This window comes from Corythoichthys intestinalis, chromosome 21 (assembly GCF_030265065.1).
Source record: "Corythoichthys intestinalis isolate RoL2023-P3 chromosome 21, ASM3026506v1, whole genome shotgun sequence".
Taxonomy (NCBI): Eukaryota; Metazoa; Chordata; class Actinopteri; order Syngnathiformes; family Syngnathidae; genus Corythoichthys; species Corythoichthys intestinalis.
The window spans coordinates 14396248-14415413 of NC_080415.1; the positions used below are offsets into that span (position 1 = coordinate 14396248).

The 19166-nt window shown below is 37.0% G+C and overlaps 2 protein-coding genes across 2 annotated transcripts in view; one reads left to right on the plus strand and one right to left on the minus strand.

Annotated features, from left to right (window-relative positions):
• Positions 1 to 325, minus strand: part of mfsd13a (major facilitator superfamily domain containing 13A) — a 65118-nt gene extending 64793 nt beyond the window's left edge. The window contains exon 1 of the mRNA XM_057827037.1: positions 156 to 325. Within this exon, the coding sequence (XP_057683020.1) occupies positions 156 to 175 (20 nt within the window). The 5' untranslated portion in view covers positions 176 to 325. The remainder of the gene's footprint in view (positions 1 to 155) is intronic.
• LOC130910024 (semaphorin-4G-like) overlaps positions 1 to 19166 on the plus strand; it is a 58488-nt gene that overhangs the window by 95 nt on the left and 39227 nt on the right. Inside the window, exons 2-4 of the mRNA XM_057827038.1 lie at positions 560 to 708; positions 10291 to 10411; positions 13580 to 13757. Coding sequence (XP_057683021.1) covers positions 560 to 708; positions 10291 to 10411; positions 13580 to 13757 — 448 coding nt within the window. The remainder of the gene's footprint in view (positions 1 to 559; positions 709 to 10290; positions 10412 to 13579; positions 13758 to 19166) is intronic.

The window sequence follows — 19166 nt, forward strand, 5'->3', positions numbered from 1 at the left end:
AATATCGTTTGCTTTCATGAGAACTTAGTTGTAACTTCTGCTAAGCTACAATTACAAATAGCTTTGATACCCCTGGCAGTCAGATATAAAGAGAGTGCAGCATGCCATACGAATAACCAAGTTTTCATTTTAATATATGCCACTGTCATACAAACCTTATACCATACTCTGACATTCGACAATGGATATTCTCTCACTTCACACCAAATAGGTCGGCTATTTCGCTAACTGTTAAAGTCTCCACGTCTTGACGTCTTAGTGACAGGCATGCCTAGATTTCAACAGTCGAATGTCGATCAACCAATAAGCGAATAGTTCAATCCGGAGCCATACAAAGAGAGTCGCGACAATCTCTTATGTCGCCGCAGGTGGTCACGTGGTTCCTGTAGGCTGTGGGTAGTTCCAAGCACAAGCAGCGCTGTAGTCATAGGCGGAGTTTGACTTTTAGGACGGGGGGGCACAACATGTTGATGACCCCAAAACGCAGTGTCAGCAATAAAATTAACTTACAAGAATATTTAAAATAATAAGTTGATAATGAGCGTTTTTTTTGTTTCAGATCATTCTTGAGGGGAATTCTAAATCAGGCTGCTTAGGCAATACTTTTCGCCAAGATCGTCATCCACTGAATTTGGTTCGCCCTCCGGTGTCGTGCCAATGTAGTTACCCCAGTCAAAAATTGGATCCCCTGGGCGGAGCCATATTGAGGTAGATTTGTGTCTTTATTATTCAATCCAAAAAAAAGTTGGTTCAATCAAAATATATATTTTCGACCAAAAAAAAAAAGTCGCTTCAATCAAAAAAAAAAACGTGTTTCAATGCAAAAATAAATTTGAAACTAAAAAAAATGCATGTGACAGCTATTTTTCTTTGATTTTCTTTTTTTTTTTATTAAAGTCAAGTTGGTTTTTTTTAATTGAAGTAATGTTGATTTGTGTTTAGGCCACATTTTGGCTAGGACATTTTTCTCTTATTATTCAATCAGAAAATAAGTTGCTTCAAAAAAATATATTTTCAAAAAGAAAAATCACTTCAATCAAAAAAAGAAAAATTTCAATCATAGAAAAAAGTTTTTGAATGCGAAAAAATATTTGAGATTGAAAAATTTGTAGATGAACACTTAATTTTTCATTGAAAAGGTTTTCTTTGATTGAAGCAATCCTTTTTGTGTTTGGGCTATATTATGATTAGGACATTTGTATCTAAATCATTCAATCCCCCAAAAACTTCAATAAAAAAAAAAAAATTTTCAATCAATGAAAAAAATCATTTCTGAAATTATTTGAACTCTTTTATATATATGTATTTTAAATTATATGCAAAGCAAATGACTGTCTAAGGTGTTCGAAAAATATTTTTGACCCATTATAAAAAGTTTTTTTTTTTTGTTCATTTCATTCATTTTTGTTGCAGTTTTATTGCTTTACAACTTTTATACATATATAAAAAAGTCAATTACATGCAATGACACTTTTCAGCCACCTGGGGGGCCCCCTTAAAATCTGCTTATGTATTTTCAACCCCCAAAAAATAGCTTCAATTAAAAAAAAAAAAAATGTGTTTGAATGTAAAAATAAAATTGAAACTCAAAAAACTACAAAAAAAAATGCATGTGAAAGCTATTTTTCTTTGATTTTTTTCTTTTTTGGATTAAACTCTTTTTTTTTTTTTTTTTGATTGAAGCAACTTTTTTGATTGAAGTAATGTTGAGTTATGTTTGGGCCACATTTTGGCTAGGGCATGTTTGTCTTTATTACTCAATCAAAAATAAGTTGCTTAAAAATATATATGTTTAAAGAGAAAAATCACTTCAATCAAAAAAAAAAAAAATTCAATCATAGAAAAAGGTTTTGACTGCGAAAAACTATTTGAGAATAAAAAATATGCATTTGAACACTTAATTTTTCATAGAAAAAGTGTCTTTGATTGAAGCAATCCTTTTTGTGTTTGGGCCATATTAAGGGTAGGACATTTGTGTCTCAATCATTCAATCCCTCAAAAAGTTGCTTCGGGAAAAAAAAAAATTTCGGGAAAAAAAAATATATATATATTTTCAATCAAAGAAAAAAATCATTTGAAAAATAAAATTGTCCTCCCCAAATATATATATATATTTTTTTTTTAAAATGAAAATTAGATACAAAGCAAATGACCGTCTAAGGTGCTAGTCACATGATCTGTTTGAAAAACAAGTTTGACCCATTATAAAAATATATTTTTTTGTTCATTTCATTCAGTTTTGTTGCAGTTTTATTGCTTTACAGTTATATATATATATATATATATATATATATATATATATACATACATATATATATATATATATATATATATATACAGTGGGGAGAACAAGTACTTGTTCTCCCCATTGTATGTCTTTCCTATACTGTATAGGAAAGTCAATTACATGCAATGACACTTTTCGGCCACCGGGGGTGGGGGGTGGCTGCCCCCCCCCCTTAAAATCCGCTCATGGTAGTGGTTTTCAATGGAACTGACAGCGGTAATTGCGACAATTATGGGAAAACGCATATCTAAGTAGTAGTTTGATTTTGTCAATGCATTATAGCATATATTTAAATTCTAGTTTTACATTTAGAGGGGTAAGGCGACAACTAAAAACTATGTGAACTGTTACGCAGAAGGGAACTTTCCCATGTTGAGTGAAAGTTTCTTGTTTGTGTGAGCATTTGCACGAGAAATCGACTTTTACATTGAAATGCAAGATGATTAGGTTTTTCTTTTTTCACAACAAGAATACCGTTTTTCCAGAGAATGTCTAGATTTCCTTGATTCACCTACCTGTGGTAATATACAGTATTAAAGATAACATAGTTTGTTCCCAAGTTCTAAATGGCACATCCTAGTTCGTTTCGTCACATTGACATATGAAAACACTTTTGTTTCCCAAAAAGTTTGAGGTCACAACTTTTAAATTCTATTTTCCACTTTTCTTTACTGTTGTACTTTCTAATGCTTATATATATATATGTGTGTGTGTGTGTGTGTGTGTGTGTGTGTACATTTTCCTTTTTATTTTATAGACTTAGTTTGACCTGAAACACAAAGAAATTACGTTTAACAAATATTTCCTGCTTAACTCAAATTTTGAATATAGCCTCTAATTTTAGCAAAACCAAACCTGTACATTTTCAGAGGCATTTTCAATTTCATTTGGACCTAAGCAACACAAATAAAATGATTTCAAGACAGGAACTAAATTGTATTATTTTCTGTAACATGGTGTAATGTATAACAATTACGGCTGTCAAAATTATCGCGTCAACGGGCGGTAATTTTTTTTTTTTTAAATCACGTTACAATATTTGAAGCAATTAACACACATGCCCCGCTCAAACAGATTAAAATGACAGCACAGTGTCATGTCCACTTGTTACTTGTGTTTTTGGTGTTTTGTCACCCTCTGCTGGTGCTTGGGTGCGACTGATTTTATGGGTTTAAGCACCATGAGCATTGTGTAGTTATTGACATCAACAATGGCGAGCTACTAGTTTATTTTTTGATTGAAAATTTTACTAATTTTATTAAAACGAAAACATTAAGAGGGGTTTTAATATAAAATTTCTATAACTTGTACTAACATTTATCTTTGAAGAACTACAAGTCTTTCTATCCATGGATCGCTTTAACAGAATGTTAATAATGTTAATGCCATCTTGTTGATTTATTGTTATAATAAACAAATACAGTACTTATGTACAGTATGTTGAATGTATATATCGTCTTGTGTCTTATCCTTCCATTCCCACAATAATTTACAGAAAAATATGGCATATTTTATAGATGGTTTGAATTGCGATTAATTACGATTAATTATTTTTAAGCTGTGATTAACTCGATTAAAAATTTTAATCGTTTGACAGCCCTGATAATAATAACAACTTATTACCCTTTGATAAAGAAAAACATTATTTATTGAACAATTGGTGAAATTGGTGTCATGGTTCATTGTTTACAGTTGTGCAGCATGGGATGAACAAGAACAGCAGAAAAAATGGATGGCAATGGTCAGCCGTCAAAACATGAAATAAAAGGCTTATTTAATATGTTTTTTGCTATTTGAAAAATTGGCTTCGTGCCGAAAGCCAGCAGGCACCAGCAGCAGTACCCAGCAGAAGCGGATCTTGCAAATGTGACCGAAAAAAAACAACAACAACATTAAATTAGTTTTCTATTATAAATTTGTATTTATTGTTTGTAGACATCACTTTCCAATCTATACAGATCTCTGAAATATAATAACGTCAAACATTTTGGTGTAAAGAATACAGGTTGTCATGCATCGACTTGGTACTCTTCCATGAGGGTGATACCTTAGCTCAAAGCTTACAAAATCAAGCTAATTAGCACGTGAAAGCCAGTGGTGTACCAATACTCACAAATATAGATGAGTGCGAATGTCACAAAGGGCCTCTGAAAGAGTTAACAATTTAAAAGAGGTAGCGACTTAATGAATTTATCCCTGGCAATACATTCCCAGTTAGCAGAGTCAGCTTAAACAGCAGGAGAAAATAGCTCGTCACCTAGATAAAATATATGTTGTGGTGACCCTTTATAGTTTATTGTATGACATAAGTCACCCACGGAACTTGTGTGTACATTTGGCTGAGCGCGTTACCGGCCACGTCAAAGTCACGTCGGGGTCACCAAAGTGGCGGAATGCGATGCGGGAGTCTTATTGGCCCGTTGAGCAGACGAGTTGCTGTGTCCGGCCACAATGGTGACCCCGACTGGCCTCGCTGAAGTCTCAGAGGCATTTTTCGAACACTTTTAGCAATGGCGGCTACTAGCTTTTTTGAGCTACCAGAGTTCACGGAGAGTCCCAAGCAGCCGGACACAGCAACTCGTCTGCTCAACGGGCCAACAAGACTCCCGCATCGCATTCCGCCACAATGTATAACTTAGAGATGGGGCGCTCGAGCCTTCCTGCTCGAATCCGATTCGAGCAAACGAAGTAGAGGCGTGTCAAAGCAGTGTTCCGAAAACGGCGTCGAGCAAGCCAAAAATAACGTGACCATGTTGACGAGGCCTCGAACGTCACAGATGTGTCAGGGAGTCACACTGTTTCCATAGGAAAATGAAAACTCGATGAGAGCCCGCCCGCTCAATCGGTAGGAACGCAATAAAAAGTGGCAGAATAACGTAATTATTCACGTTTTTATGAGAGGAGGAATTTTCACGAGTGCTACAAACATTTGCTCATTTTCAAGTGAGGAGTGAGAATATCATAATCACTTTATTTAATTTACATTTAATTGACATTATACACTAGTGGCATACACTCACCGGTCACTTTATTGGGTACACCATGCTAGTAACGGGTTGGACCCCCTTTTGCCTTCTGAACTGCCTCAATTCTTCGTGGCATACATTCAACAAGGTGCTGGAAGTATTCCTCAGAGAGTTTGGTCCATATTGACATGATGGCATCACACAGTTGGTGCAGATTTGTCGGCTGCACATCCATGATGCGAATCTCCCGTTCCACCACATCCCAAAGATGCTCTATTGGATTGAGATCTGGTGACTGTGGAGGCCATTTGAGTACAGTGAACTCACTGTCATGTTCAAGAAACCAGTCTGAGATGATTCCAGCTTTATGACATGGCACATTATCCTGCTGAAAGTAGCCATCAGAAGTTGGGTACATTCTGGTCATAAAGGGATGGACATGGTCAGCAACAATACTCAGGTAGGCTGTGGCGTTCCAACGATGCTCAATTGGTACCAAGGGGCCCAAAAGAGTGCCAAGAAAATATTCCCCACACAATTACACCACCACCACCAGCCTGAACCGTTGATACAAGGCAGGATGGATCCATGCTTTCATGTTGTTGACGCCAAATTCCAACCCTACCATCCGAATATCGCAGCAGAAATCGAGACTCATCAGACCAGGCAACGTTTTTCCAATCTTCTATTGTCCAATTTCGATGAGCTTGTGCAAATTGTAGCCTTCATTTCCTGGTCTTAGCTGAAAGGAGTGGCACCCGGCATGGTCTTCTGCTGCTGTAGCCCATCTGCCTCAAAGTTTGACATACTGTGCGTTCAGAGATGCTCTTCTGCCTACCTTCGTTGTAACAGGTGGTTATTTGAGTCACTGTTGCCTTTCTATCAGCTCGAACTAGTCTGGCCATTCTCCTCTGACCTCTGGCATCAACAAGGCATTTCCGCCCACAGAACTGCCGCTCACTGGATATTTTTTCTTTTTCGGACCATTCTCTGTAAACCCTTGAGATGGTTGTGCGTGAAAATCCCAGGAGATCAGCAGTTTCTGAAATACTTAGACCAGCCCTTCTGGCACCAACAACCATGCAACGTTCAAAGTCACTCAAATCACCTTTCTTCCCCATACTGATGCTCGGTTTGAACTGCAGGAGATTGTCTTAAACCATGTCTACATGCTTAAATGAGTTGCCGCCATGTGATTGGCTGATTAGAAATTAAGTGTTAACGAGCAGTTGGAAAGGTGTACCTCATAAAGTGGCCGGTGAGTGTATGTTTAGGTATTTAGAATATATACAAATACGACCCCCCCCCCCCCCCCCCCCCCCACCGAAATTATACTTAGTTAAAAAATAAAATATTTCACAAACCTTTCCTTTTTATTCGGCTCAATTATTTCCATCTTATGATTTTGGAATCCTTATAGTATGCAATAAATAATATACCTGTTCCCAAACACTGTGCTTACCGTACTGTAATTTTCACAAAAAACTAACAATACAGATTAACTCCCCGGCATCTAGGACGAGCCACTTACAAGAGTTGTTTATTACAAATATCGTTTTGAACACATCTTCACAGACAAAGCAATGACACAGGCTTAAAAAGGTCAACTTTAATTGTGTAAATCACACTTAATGACGACACGATCCCACGGTTGAAATAGACGACATCCACTTAATTCTATTGAAGATACGCAATGCTGAGGCAAATTGAGAAGTTTAGTTTTAAAAAGAAACGTGCACTGTTTATCCAGTAGATGGAGCTCTTGCAGTGTGTCAAACGCCTCGAAACAATTTAGGGCAGGGGTGCCCAATGTTTTCCATGTCTCCCTCCTCTAACACACCTGAATCAACTAATCAAGATCGTTATCAGGCTGCTGCAGAGCTTGCTGATGAGCTGATCATTTGATTCAGGTGTTAAAGGAGGGAGACACGGAAAACAAGCTGGTTAGGGGCTCTCGAGGCCCGTGATTGGGCACCCCTGTTTTAGGGCAATTGTCTTAAAAGTGGTTCATTGTTTCGGAAAGCCACAATCAAATAACCCTTTCTGGATTCCTCACGGAACAAAAGTAAAGTAAATAAAAAAAATAATAATAATATTGTATAATATAATATAATATGACATAATATAATTAGGGCTGTCAAACGATTAAAATTTTTAATCGCGTTAACTACAGCTTAAAAATTAATGAATCGTAATTAATCGCAATTCAAACCATCTATAAAATATGCCATATTTTTCTGTAAATTATTGTTGGAATGAAAAGATAAGACAAGACGGATATATACATTCAACATACGGTACATAAGTACTGTATTTGTTTATTATAACAATAAATCAACAAAATGGCATTAACATTATTAATATTCTCTTAAAGCGATCCATGGATAGAAAAACTTGTAGTTCTTAAAAGATAAATGCAAGTACAAGTTATAGAAATTTTGTATTAAAACCCCTCTTAATGTTGTCGTTTTATCAAAATTTGTAAAATTTTCAATCAAAAAATAAACTAGTAGCTCGCCATTGTTGATGTCATTACACCATGCTCACTCCCCAAACCCATAAAATCATTTGGACCCAAGCGCCAGCAGAGGGCGCCAAACAACAAAAAACAAGTAACAAGCGGACATTACACTGCTGTCATTTTAATGTGAGGGGGGCATGTGTGCTAATTGCGTCAAATATTTTAACGTGATTAATTTAAAAAGTTAATTACCGCCCGTTAACGCGATAATTTAGACAGCCCCTAAATATCATATCATATCATATAACACTATTAATTAAATAGATAATAACCAAATAACCCTCTCTGGGTTCTTCACAGAAAAAAGCCAGGAAATAAATAACACTATTGGGAAAATATATATATATAATTGTTTAGGGGGCCGGACCAAATGTGGAGGCGGGCCGAATCCGGCCCGCGACCCATAGTTTGGGGACCCCGGGTCTAATGGATCCCTATGGGAGTGTCGCGACTCTCTTTATACGGCTCTGGTTCAACCCAGGGCACCCATAGGAACGCCTCCTCATTTGAATAACATTTCCACTTGCATGTTGGTGCTGACACTGAAATAAGTAAATACAAGTCAAAGCGCTTTTATTTATTGATTGACATTTATTTCAATCAATATATTTATTTTTGCATTTATTTCCACATTTATTTTTGAATTCATCCTTAAATTTTTAATGTAATTTCTTACTTTTGTATATGGCGGAAAACACAGACAAGGCTGAAAACGCAGTTTCTGCTCTTGCACTCCTCTTTAAAATAAACTGCTGTATATTAAGCCAAAATAACTGTTGTGCTTGATAGAACAATATGTCTATATGCTGCCATAGCAGATTCATGGCGCACTAAGCCTCCAAACTATTTTTAATTGGTCCGTTTTACGCTGAAAACCCCCGTTTACAGACATCGCGCAACCGCTTTTGTTTCAACCTAGCCATAAAAAGAAGGTAAGTAATTATATTTATTATTCAAAATGTCTGTCATTTTTAGCTTAGAATAATTAATTGATGTCTAAATTTTAGTTTAAAAAAAAAAAAACGACTTTAAAAAATTATTCACTCGCATATTTTGAACTTTTAAACGAATTAAGTCACAATAAAAATTTGGCGTCTGTAAAAAAGTCACGGATATCTACCTCATAACTATCGCTTAATTGTATTTTTTGGGTTACTGTCTCATTTTCCCCGATATGTTAGGTGATAAATAATCGATCCAAACAAAATAAAAATTGAAAAATAACGTTTAAAAGGGTAACTATATGAAAAAGAAAATCTCAACCACTCGTTGTTGTCTGCGATTTCTGCATCGCGACCCTTGTTATATCACCATGTTTCACCCATAAAATAAAATTTAAAAAATCCGGCTGTGGCCATTCACAGCTGTGTCTTGACACTCGGTGATACATGCTGCATGGAGTTTTTGGATCGAAACAAGGTAAGTACACGCAGAGGCGTCGCGTCCCATTAGGCAAACCAGGCAATTGCCTAGGGCCCCCAGCCAGCAGGGGCTCCTAGAGGGCCAACAGATTTAACACACGCAGCTCTACTGCTGTGTCGCAGCGACAAGTGCGACAGTGCCAGTGAAAGTCTTGTGTCTGAGTTCCCTGAAGCGACCCCTTCACTTGCTCTACACTCCCCACCCTCAAGTGACTCAGAGTGAGAGTGAGCGGCGATTTGGCTTTTTTAAAATTGGAGTACATCCAAAATGAAGAGAAGTTATCCGTCTGGAAGCGACAACAGAAAGAACAAAAAAGCAGAAGATGAGAAAAGGAAGCAAGACAGCGGTGAGTGTACTATGTTACTGTAGTTTTATGTCCTAATGTAGTAGAAGCCGGGCACTTTGAGTGTCCTAAAAAGCGCTCTATGAGACTGAGGCGTTATTATACTTTTATTAAATATGCTATTGCTCCAAGTCCAACTGTCACCCTTACTTGCACACGCTCGAAGGGCCCCATGTTGCTTGTTGCCTGGGGCCCCCGGGGACCCTTGCTACGCCTCTGTGTGCACGATAATATCTCGTTTAAATCGGGGCGTCTTTAATTCTGCTCTCGCATGTTCTCGCCTCCAATTAGGGTTTTTCTGTATAATTTTTTTTTTTTCTTTAAACTGCCTTCCTGTTCAAAATTTTTGTTTCCCCAGAAAACTGAGATTTTAAACTTTCCAGTGATGTATCACACGTGCATATCGGACAATTTTGAAATTTGGCCAAATTGGGGGTCTCAGAGCGGAACTTCAAGTCACAGTGTTTTTTTTCCGCCATATAAATTCATTTTTATTTTTACTTTTATTTAAGTAGGTATTTATTGCCATATATATTTTTGTATTCATTTTTTATTTTTGTATTTTATTTCTCATTTTGTATTTTTAGTGGTTTATATTTTGCCTTTTATTTATTTATTTTTAATTATTTTTATTTCTAATTTTGGCAGTGTATACGATTATGTCATACTTTTACCTTGCTTAACGAACAAACTATCTTAAATAGAGAGAATAACACGCAAATTGTTATTGTGTGTGCTGGCACTGGACAAGGAGTGTTATTGCGTGGGAGGGAGGGGCCATGATGTTAGAAGCGACGCCACAGCTGAGCAAAACGGAACACTTGCAAGAGGAGGCTTGCGACTCCGTCCGCGCGTACAGGTGCACACAGCAGGTGAGTTGCTCTCTTTATTTTTATTTCGTGTTAAGTGTACGAAAAAATATATATATGCATTATACCTCATATGGGAGCGTTCAGCGCTGCAAAAAGTAGTTTTCCCCCTTTTTTTCTGCGCACTTGGCAGCCACTTTGTTTAGTCCAGAAGGATCTCTTCCCAACAAGCAACTGCATGTATTGTGTGAATTAACTGTTAATTACTAGGCATTGCATGGAGGAGGTGGAGATGAAAGTAGATAGGACGTGTAAGGAATGGACTTATTTCGTGTGCATGTAAAAGAAAAAGAGGCGAGGAATTAAGTCAGCAGGATTTTTATTTGCATATGCAAATCATTTTTCTCTCTTTTAGATTAGGCAAACAGTTTAAACTCAGCACACCATTGCAATCATTCACTTTAAATATGCAATGCGTGATATTAAAATGTTATTATTTAAATGGGAAATATTGGGGTAGTTGATATTTTAATATTTAGATACAAATTCCTGGGCATTAGCGTGCCTGCCTATAGCCATCAAGTGTGAAATTACTCAACTAAGTAATACTCCAGTATTTAATAGTGCATCCGAAGCTTGTCGAAGTCAAAAGGTAAACTGACCTGGATTTAAAGCCCATGCTGTAAATGAAGGGGTGATAAGGACTAGTGCATTAGAATCATCTAAATAGGAAAATTTCACTATGGTAATAAATATGACGTAAACAAAACACACCTACAATTATTGGTCCTCACAGCAAATTTATAATGTCTTAATCACATTATTTTTCTTAAATATAATCAAATAATTTTCTTTCTTGTTTTCAGTGTTAAAGACTAGTTAACAGCTTAATGCGTCAGATTTGCTTTAAGTAAATATTACTATTTTTTCTTACTAAGCACATACTGTACATCTAAAAGTTGGTAATATTTCACCTAAATCAAGAAAAATCTGCTAAATTTACTTGTAGCACTGGTGGATAATTTCACTTATTTCTAATAGATTTACACAGAAAACGAGATTTAACTAGTTTTAAGGAGGTGCGTTTTTGCAGTGCTCAGGGTATGGATATTTTTGTTGAAACATTTGGACATTGTTTTTTGGTTGTGAAAAAAAGCCGTCTCCTGTAAATCATGACATTGCTTTTTTCACATAAATGTGTTACAGTACAGTGGTATGAAAAAGTATCTGAACCTTTTGGAATTTCTCACATTTCTGCATAAAATACCCATCAAATGTGATCTGATCTTTGTCAAAATCACACAGATGAAAAAGCAGTGTCTGCTTTAACTAAAACCCCCAAACATTTATAGGTTTTCATATTTTAATGAGGATAGTATGCAAACAATGACAGAAGGGGGAAAAATAAGTAAGTGAACCATCACATTTAATATTTTGTGGCCCCCGCTTTGGCAGCAATAACTTCAACCAGACACTTCCTGTAGCTGGAGATCAGTCTGAAACATCAATTAGGACTAATCTTGGCCCATTCTTCTCTACAAAACTGTTGTAGGTCAGTCAGATTTCTACGATGTCTGACATGAATTGCTGTCTTTAGGTCATGCCACAGCATCTCAATGGGGTACATGTCTGAACTTTGACTTGGTCATTCCAGAACGTGTATTTTGTTCTTCTGAAACCATTCTGAAGTTGATATACTAGTGTGTTTTGGATCATTGTCTTGTTGCAGCATCCATCCTCTTTTTAGCTTCAACTGTCTGACAGACGGCCTCAGGTTTTCCTGCAAAACATCCCGATAAACTTTTGAATTCATTTTTCTATTAATGATTGCAAGTTGTCCAGGTCATTAGGCAGCAAAACAGCCCCAAACCATGATGCTCCCTCCACCATGCTTCACGATGGGGATTTGGTGTTGATGTTGGTGAGCTGTTCCATTTTTCCTCCACACATGAAGTTGTGTGTTACTTCCAAACAATTCAATTTTGGTTTCATCAGTCCACAAAATATTTTGCCAAATCTTCTGTGGAGTGCCTTTTTGCGAACATTAAACGAGCAACAAGGTTTTTTTAAGACAGCAGTGGCTTCCACCGTGGAGTCCTCCCATGAACACCATTCTTGGCCATAGTTTTACATATAGTTGATGTGTGCACAAAGATATTGGGTTGTGCCAGTGAGTGTAAGTCTTTAGCAGTCACTCTACGTTTTTTTTTTTTACCTTTCTGAGTATTCTGCATTGAACTCTTGGCGTCATGTTTGGTGGGCGGCCACTCCTTGGGAGAGAAGCAACAATGCCAAACTCTCCATTTGTAGACAACTTCTCTGACTGTCGATTTATGAACATACAGACTTTTAGAGATGTTTTTTTTTATCCTTTCCCAGCTTTATACAAACCAACAATCCTTGATCACAGGTCTTCGACAGCTCTTTTGACCAAGCCATGATCAGACAATGCTCAAGATAATTCTTACCAGGTGTGTGTTTTATAGTGGGCAGGGCAGCTTTAAACCACTCATCAGTGATTGGGCACACACCTGACTTAAATTGTTAAGTAAAAAATTGTTTCAATTGCTCTTTAAGTCTCCTTAGGCAGGTGGTTCACTTACTTATTTGTCCCCCTACTGTCATTGTTTGCATGCTATCATCATTAAAATATGAAAACCTATAAATGTTTGGTTGATTTTAGTTGAAGCAGACACTGTTTTTACACCTGTGTGATTTTGACAAAGATCAGTTTACATTTGATAGTGTTTTTATGCAGAAATGTGAGAATTTCCAAAAGGTTCAGATACTTCTTCATACCACTGTATATAGTTACTGCAGATAAATACACAAGACCAAATAATGTATGTATGTAATAGTGTATGTGTTCAAAATCCTTTTACTAAAGAAACCTGTTATGTAATGATAGTGGATTTTTGGCAGTCATACATAGTTCAAGTTGATGCACAGTCGAAACCAACCTGCCAATTTCCGGGCTGTGGAGGCAATATTGGAGGCAAAATGCCACCTGTGTGAATGTGAGTCCCGCAAATCCCAGAAGGAGTGTGTGAAGTTTACTACTCACTTTTTTCCCTATGTTTTTCTGTGTGAATTCTGTGTGTCATTTCACTGAGGAAATAGCAGTTGAGATTATTTGAATTGGTGTGTTTAGAGCTTGAACTTCTTACATCTGTAAAATAGGGTTGTGTCTGTCACTCTTGGGTAACAGTTCAATTTGCTATTTCCCTGCAGGCGATCTTAAGTGGGAGACAGTCAATCAAGATGCAAGTTTGGACATGTTTCTTCAATATGGAACACCAGAAGATCCTCCTACTTCTCATCCTGGCAACAGCATCCAAGTTGCGAGCCTTTCCATTCAGCGCATCTCCGGATGTCGATGTCATCCCCAGGACAACAGTCTTCCTTAATGGTGAGGTTTAAAAAAAAAAACACAACTTGTGGCCTGATTTGATACCGCATGCTCGCTTGCTTCAGCGCTGAGCGACTGGCACAGTTTTGGGCCCCGGAGGTGCCCGCGTTGGTCTCTCAAGTCCTGTCCTACATCACGCCGCTCGGCAAAACATTTAACGATCGGTGTCCGTGCGGCGCATTCTGCTGAATAGGTGTATTCCGCACCCCCCTCCAACCCTCCCGTCCGTCGCCCCGACTCACCTTTTCCCTTCCTCACCACTGCGGCAGAGCTGCAGCGAGGAAGGGAAACACCGACGCCCTCCCCCTCCCTGGTGTGATCCTCTGGGGACGAGTATTATTAGAGAAGGGCAGGAACAAGCAGGGCAGCATCTAGAATCGACGCCGCCTCACGTTCAGAGCCACGAGTGGAGGATAGAATGCGTAGAAGTCACTTTCTGTATGGCAGATGTCAAACTCAAGGGCAGGAAGCCAGATGATCACATCAATTCTTATCAATAGAGATGTAATGTTGCTTGAAATAAAATAAGAATAATAAAATCAGAACCAAGGAAGGTTGGAAGACAAGCAGTGCGAAGTGTAATATTTATGGGGATTAGTGCTGCAACGATTAATCGATTAATTTGAGTATTCCATTAGAAAAAAAAGATTCTAATTAAATTTTGCTGCATGGAGTATTCGTTTAAATAAAGTGGCCTTGTAATGGTTTATTTCGAAAATGTTTGCATTTATTTTTATTGATTTGGGTGGATACACTGCCCTCTAGTTAGCCTCATTTCACATGGCTGAATCTAGATGCTCCCTGTTAAGACCAACATAAGCTGTTTTTTAATGCATTCGTAATTTAGTTTATTTAGCCGTTTTTTGTGTGTGTGTGGGAATATGTGTCTAAACCATTTGTTAAGAGCATTGTACAAAAAAAAAGTTAGCATTTTATAGCATTTAAGCTAACAGACTTTTGTTATGTAAATTAGCCAAGTGGTCTTTTGTTGTACATAGATCTTCATTAATTTTTATACCGTTTGGGGCTCAGCTCAGGAATTTTAATTTTTCATGTTCCTTATCCGGTTACTCGATTATTCGAACTAACTAGTCCATCGATTAATCGACTACTAAAATAATCGATATCTGCAGCCCTAATGGGGATGCTTTGCGTCACTGTCTGTTTGACACCTTGATGCCAAAATTTAAAGAATTAACTCATTGGCTGCCATTGACAGCGATAGCGGTTCAATCAATTTTGACTGGGAGGGCTAGCAGTGATTATTCAATCAAATTGAATCAGGCGTCTATCACCATCAAGGGCAGTGAAACATGATCACTCAATGCCAACCACCCCAGTCGAAATGAATCAATGGTGCCTTCAAGTCGTTTGCTAAAAATTAGGGCTGTCAAAATTATCGCGTTAACGGGCGGTAATTGATTTTTTAAATTAATCACGTTAAAATATTTGACGCAATTAACGCACATGCCCTGCTCAAACAGATTAAAATGACAGCACAGTGCAATCGCCACTTGTTACTTGTGTTTTTTGGAGTTTTGTCGCCCTCTGCTGGCGCTTGGGTGCGACTGATTTTATGGGCTTTAGCACCCATGAGCATCGTGTAATTATTGACATCAACAATGGCGGGCTACTAGTTCATTTTTTGATTGCACATTTTACAAATTTTATTAAAACGAAAACATTAAGATGGGTTCTAATATAAAATTTCTATAACTTGTACTAACATTTATCTTTTAAGAACTACAAGTCTTTCTATCCATGGATCGCTTTAACAGAATGTTAATAATGTTAATGCCATCTTGTTGATTTATTGTTATAACAAACAAATACAGTACTTATGTACCGTATGTTGAATGTATATATCCATATTGTGTCTTATCTTTCCATTCCAACAATAATTTACAGAAAAATATGGCATATTATATCGATGGTTTGAATTGCGATTAACTACGATTAATTAATTTTTAAGCTGTAATTAACTCGATTAAAAAATTGAATCGTTTGACAGCCCTACTAAAAATGTTTTTGTCTGCAAATTAAAAAAAAAAAATACTCCAAATTTATAATTAATAAATAAATTAATTAATAAATAAAAGGTTTCCAACTATTTCGAATGAACATTGACAGACGAGTACATATTGTAGCATCTACAAGGACAATGCCAACTCGGTTATAATACACACCCAGGAAGAAAACGGTACATTATTTTCAATGAATTATACCTACTTGGATGCCACAAACAATGTAAAAAACCGTCTGAAAAAAATTGTCAGAGAGTTTAAGAGGACACTCTCCATTAGCGTTAGCCTAATGCTAACACAAACACGAATGCTATGCTACTTACATTTAGTGTGTGATGATCACTCAGCACAGACCTTTAAAGAGTAAAGCAGCTTTGCATATTAAAACAAGTCTTACCGTGTGTGCAAGCATGCAGGCTTGAGACAAAACTCTGGAGAGTCGGGAAAGTTTTGAATGGCAAGCCGTTGATGTGGATCCCAATCACAGACCCGGAGGCCAGGAATAGTGAATGTTTGTATTTAATAAGTACGACAAAGGGAGCACTTCAAAAAATGTGATTATAACAAAGTACAACTGAGGGAGCACGCCATATAACACGAGCATAACAAATAGAGGTGGGAATCTTGAGGGATTCAGAGGCTACGATTCGATTATAAATCCATTATTGATGACCCCCCCCCCCCCCAGCTATTAGCTGCTTTTAATGTTTCGTACATTAGTTACAAAAATAGTACAAAAATCCTCTCAGGCTTAAATAACAACTATTTCAGTATCAAGTTAACAGTTCAAAACAGTAAATAAAATACTCAAGTCCCCATTCTGTATCAGCAGCTTTAAACTACATCCAATTAATTTAATGTTGTGAATCAAGCGTTAAAGTTGTTAAAATTGCTCCCGTAATTCCATAATTTCCCTTCTTTCTACTTTCGACTTGTTAAAGTTTTAAAACTGTTTCATCATTTAAAAATAGATTCAAGTCAAGATTTTGCCAATTTAGGAGTATTTTTAATCAAAAGTTAATTAGGTTCGCGCGGTGTTTACATTTAGTTTATTGATTAGGGTGGATACAATGCCCTCTGGTCTGGCTCATTTCACATGACTGAATCCAACTGCTCCCTGTTAAGACCAACGTAAGCTAAGTTTTTCTTTGGGCTAATGGTTTTTAATGGATTCGTAATTTAGTTTTATGTATATTTAGTCGTTTTTTGATGTGATATGAGTCTGAACCATTTTTTAAGAGCATTAGAAAATAAGTTAGCATTTTATAGCATTTAAGCTATTGGACTTTTGCCATGTAAGTTAGCCAATTGTTCTTTTGTTGTACACAGATCCTCATTTATTTATTTTTAATACCGCTTGAGGCTCAGCTCTGGTATTTTAATTTTTCATGTTCCTTTTCCGATTACTCAATCATTCAAACTAACAAGTTAGTCTATTAATCAACTACTAAAATAATCGATAGCTGCAGCCCTAACATGAGCTAACGCCGCCGAGTCTGTCATTTCGCATCTAGTTCTATATACATGTGATATCTACCGGAGCATTATGTGGGCTTAGTTTCTAGCAAATGGGCGTTGTTTGTAGCGGCTGTCGGCCGCAGTCAGGTATTATTGTTTTTTTAATATGGTGGCATGAGTAGTCGGTCCTTTCCTCATTGCATCCCGAAGACCGCGCTGACTGTGTTTTAGATCCGCTTTACTTAGCAGATTTAAATAATCGGGATATGGATGTTTGGTGAATCGTTCTCGAATCTTCAGCGGCCGAATCGCGTATAATTTAAGAATCAGAAATTTCACACACCTTTAATAACAGAGTACAACTAAGGGAGCGTGCCAGAAAACTCAAATATAACAAAGTACAAAAAATCTGATTTAAAAAGTCCAATAAAGCACAAAAGTAAAAAATGATCAAACGAGGACACAACCGTAGAAACGTAAACCCTGAACCACACACAGCGGTAAGCAAGGCAAGTAAGTAAGCAATAGTCCGCCATTTGCAGATGGCGATAGGGGTCCTAAAATATTCAGCATTCCTAATGCACCACAGGTGTGTCGCATGGCCCCGCCCATACTGCTCAATCAGGTAATTATTTAAAAAAAAAAAAAAAAAAAAGGAATATACAGTATACATTCAACATAAGTACTGTATTTGTTTATTATGACAATTTTCTTTCTTTGTAATTCTTAAAGGATAAATGTGACTTTGTATATTGTGACTAAATATTGCCATCTAGTGTATTTGTTGAGCTTTCAGTAAATGATACTGCAGCCATTTAACTTCTGACCAAATGCATGATGGGAAGTGCAACCATGACTGTGCATCGGGGCACCAATTGATATATCTTCTCTGCGTTGGGAAAGAACATAGGGTGTTAAGAAAATGATCTACGTCTACCTTTCTTCCCCACATTGCCTCCTACGTAACTTAATTGCTGAGTGAGGTATTGTAAGGCTTTAGACACATAAAAAATGGCTCCAAAGGCTGTCAAAATTCTCTCTATTCATGATATGCTGCTTTTAAGCGCTATCTATAGGCTAAACGGCCTCTTTATAGTTTAACGCGACAGTGCATGAGTGAGTCGTGCAGCGCATGCGTTAATTACTTAACGTGATTAATTTAAAAAAATTAATTACCGCCGTTAACGCAATAAATTGGATAGCCCTACTTTAAGCCAAAACTACTCTGGATGAGTGTAAGACATTTTGTCTGTAACGTTAAATACAATTAGAAAACGATTTAAATAAAAAAATATATATATTAAAAAAAGGCATGTCCGATATTTTTTTTGCCGATTCCGATACTTTGAAAATGACATGATCGGACCCGATCGATCGGCATATCTTTAATTGCTACGATGCAGCCTAACTACACTTAAAATGTGACGGAAACTCTTGCACATTTTCGTCTCGTTCTCGTCTCGTCAGACAAAAACTGGCATTCCTTTCGATATGTTTTAGTCTCCCAAAACACGTTTTTAGCTCGTTATCGTCATGAAAAAAAGTGATCGCTGACGAAAACCACACTATTAGAAACAACAGGCATTTATGGTGAAAAAAAAAACATTGCGGCTGCTTTGATTTGGAATGTGACTATTTCACACCAATGTGACTATTTCGCACTAATAGGCATGAAGACAAACTTAATTAAAACATATAGACATTTCTTTAGATGCTACAATCCGTTTTTTGGAATGATTGCCACTTTCTAGGTTAGTCTTTTACCACATCCCAAACAATGATGATCTAATTTTTTTCAAAAATAGTACCAGATTACTTCAAGCTGCCAATCTTGAATGGCATTGCCTGCCTTCCTTTGTTATGCCGCCTTCTGCGACGAATGGCTAGTTGACAGCGTGGCATTGACTGCGACTCAAATCGAGATGAA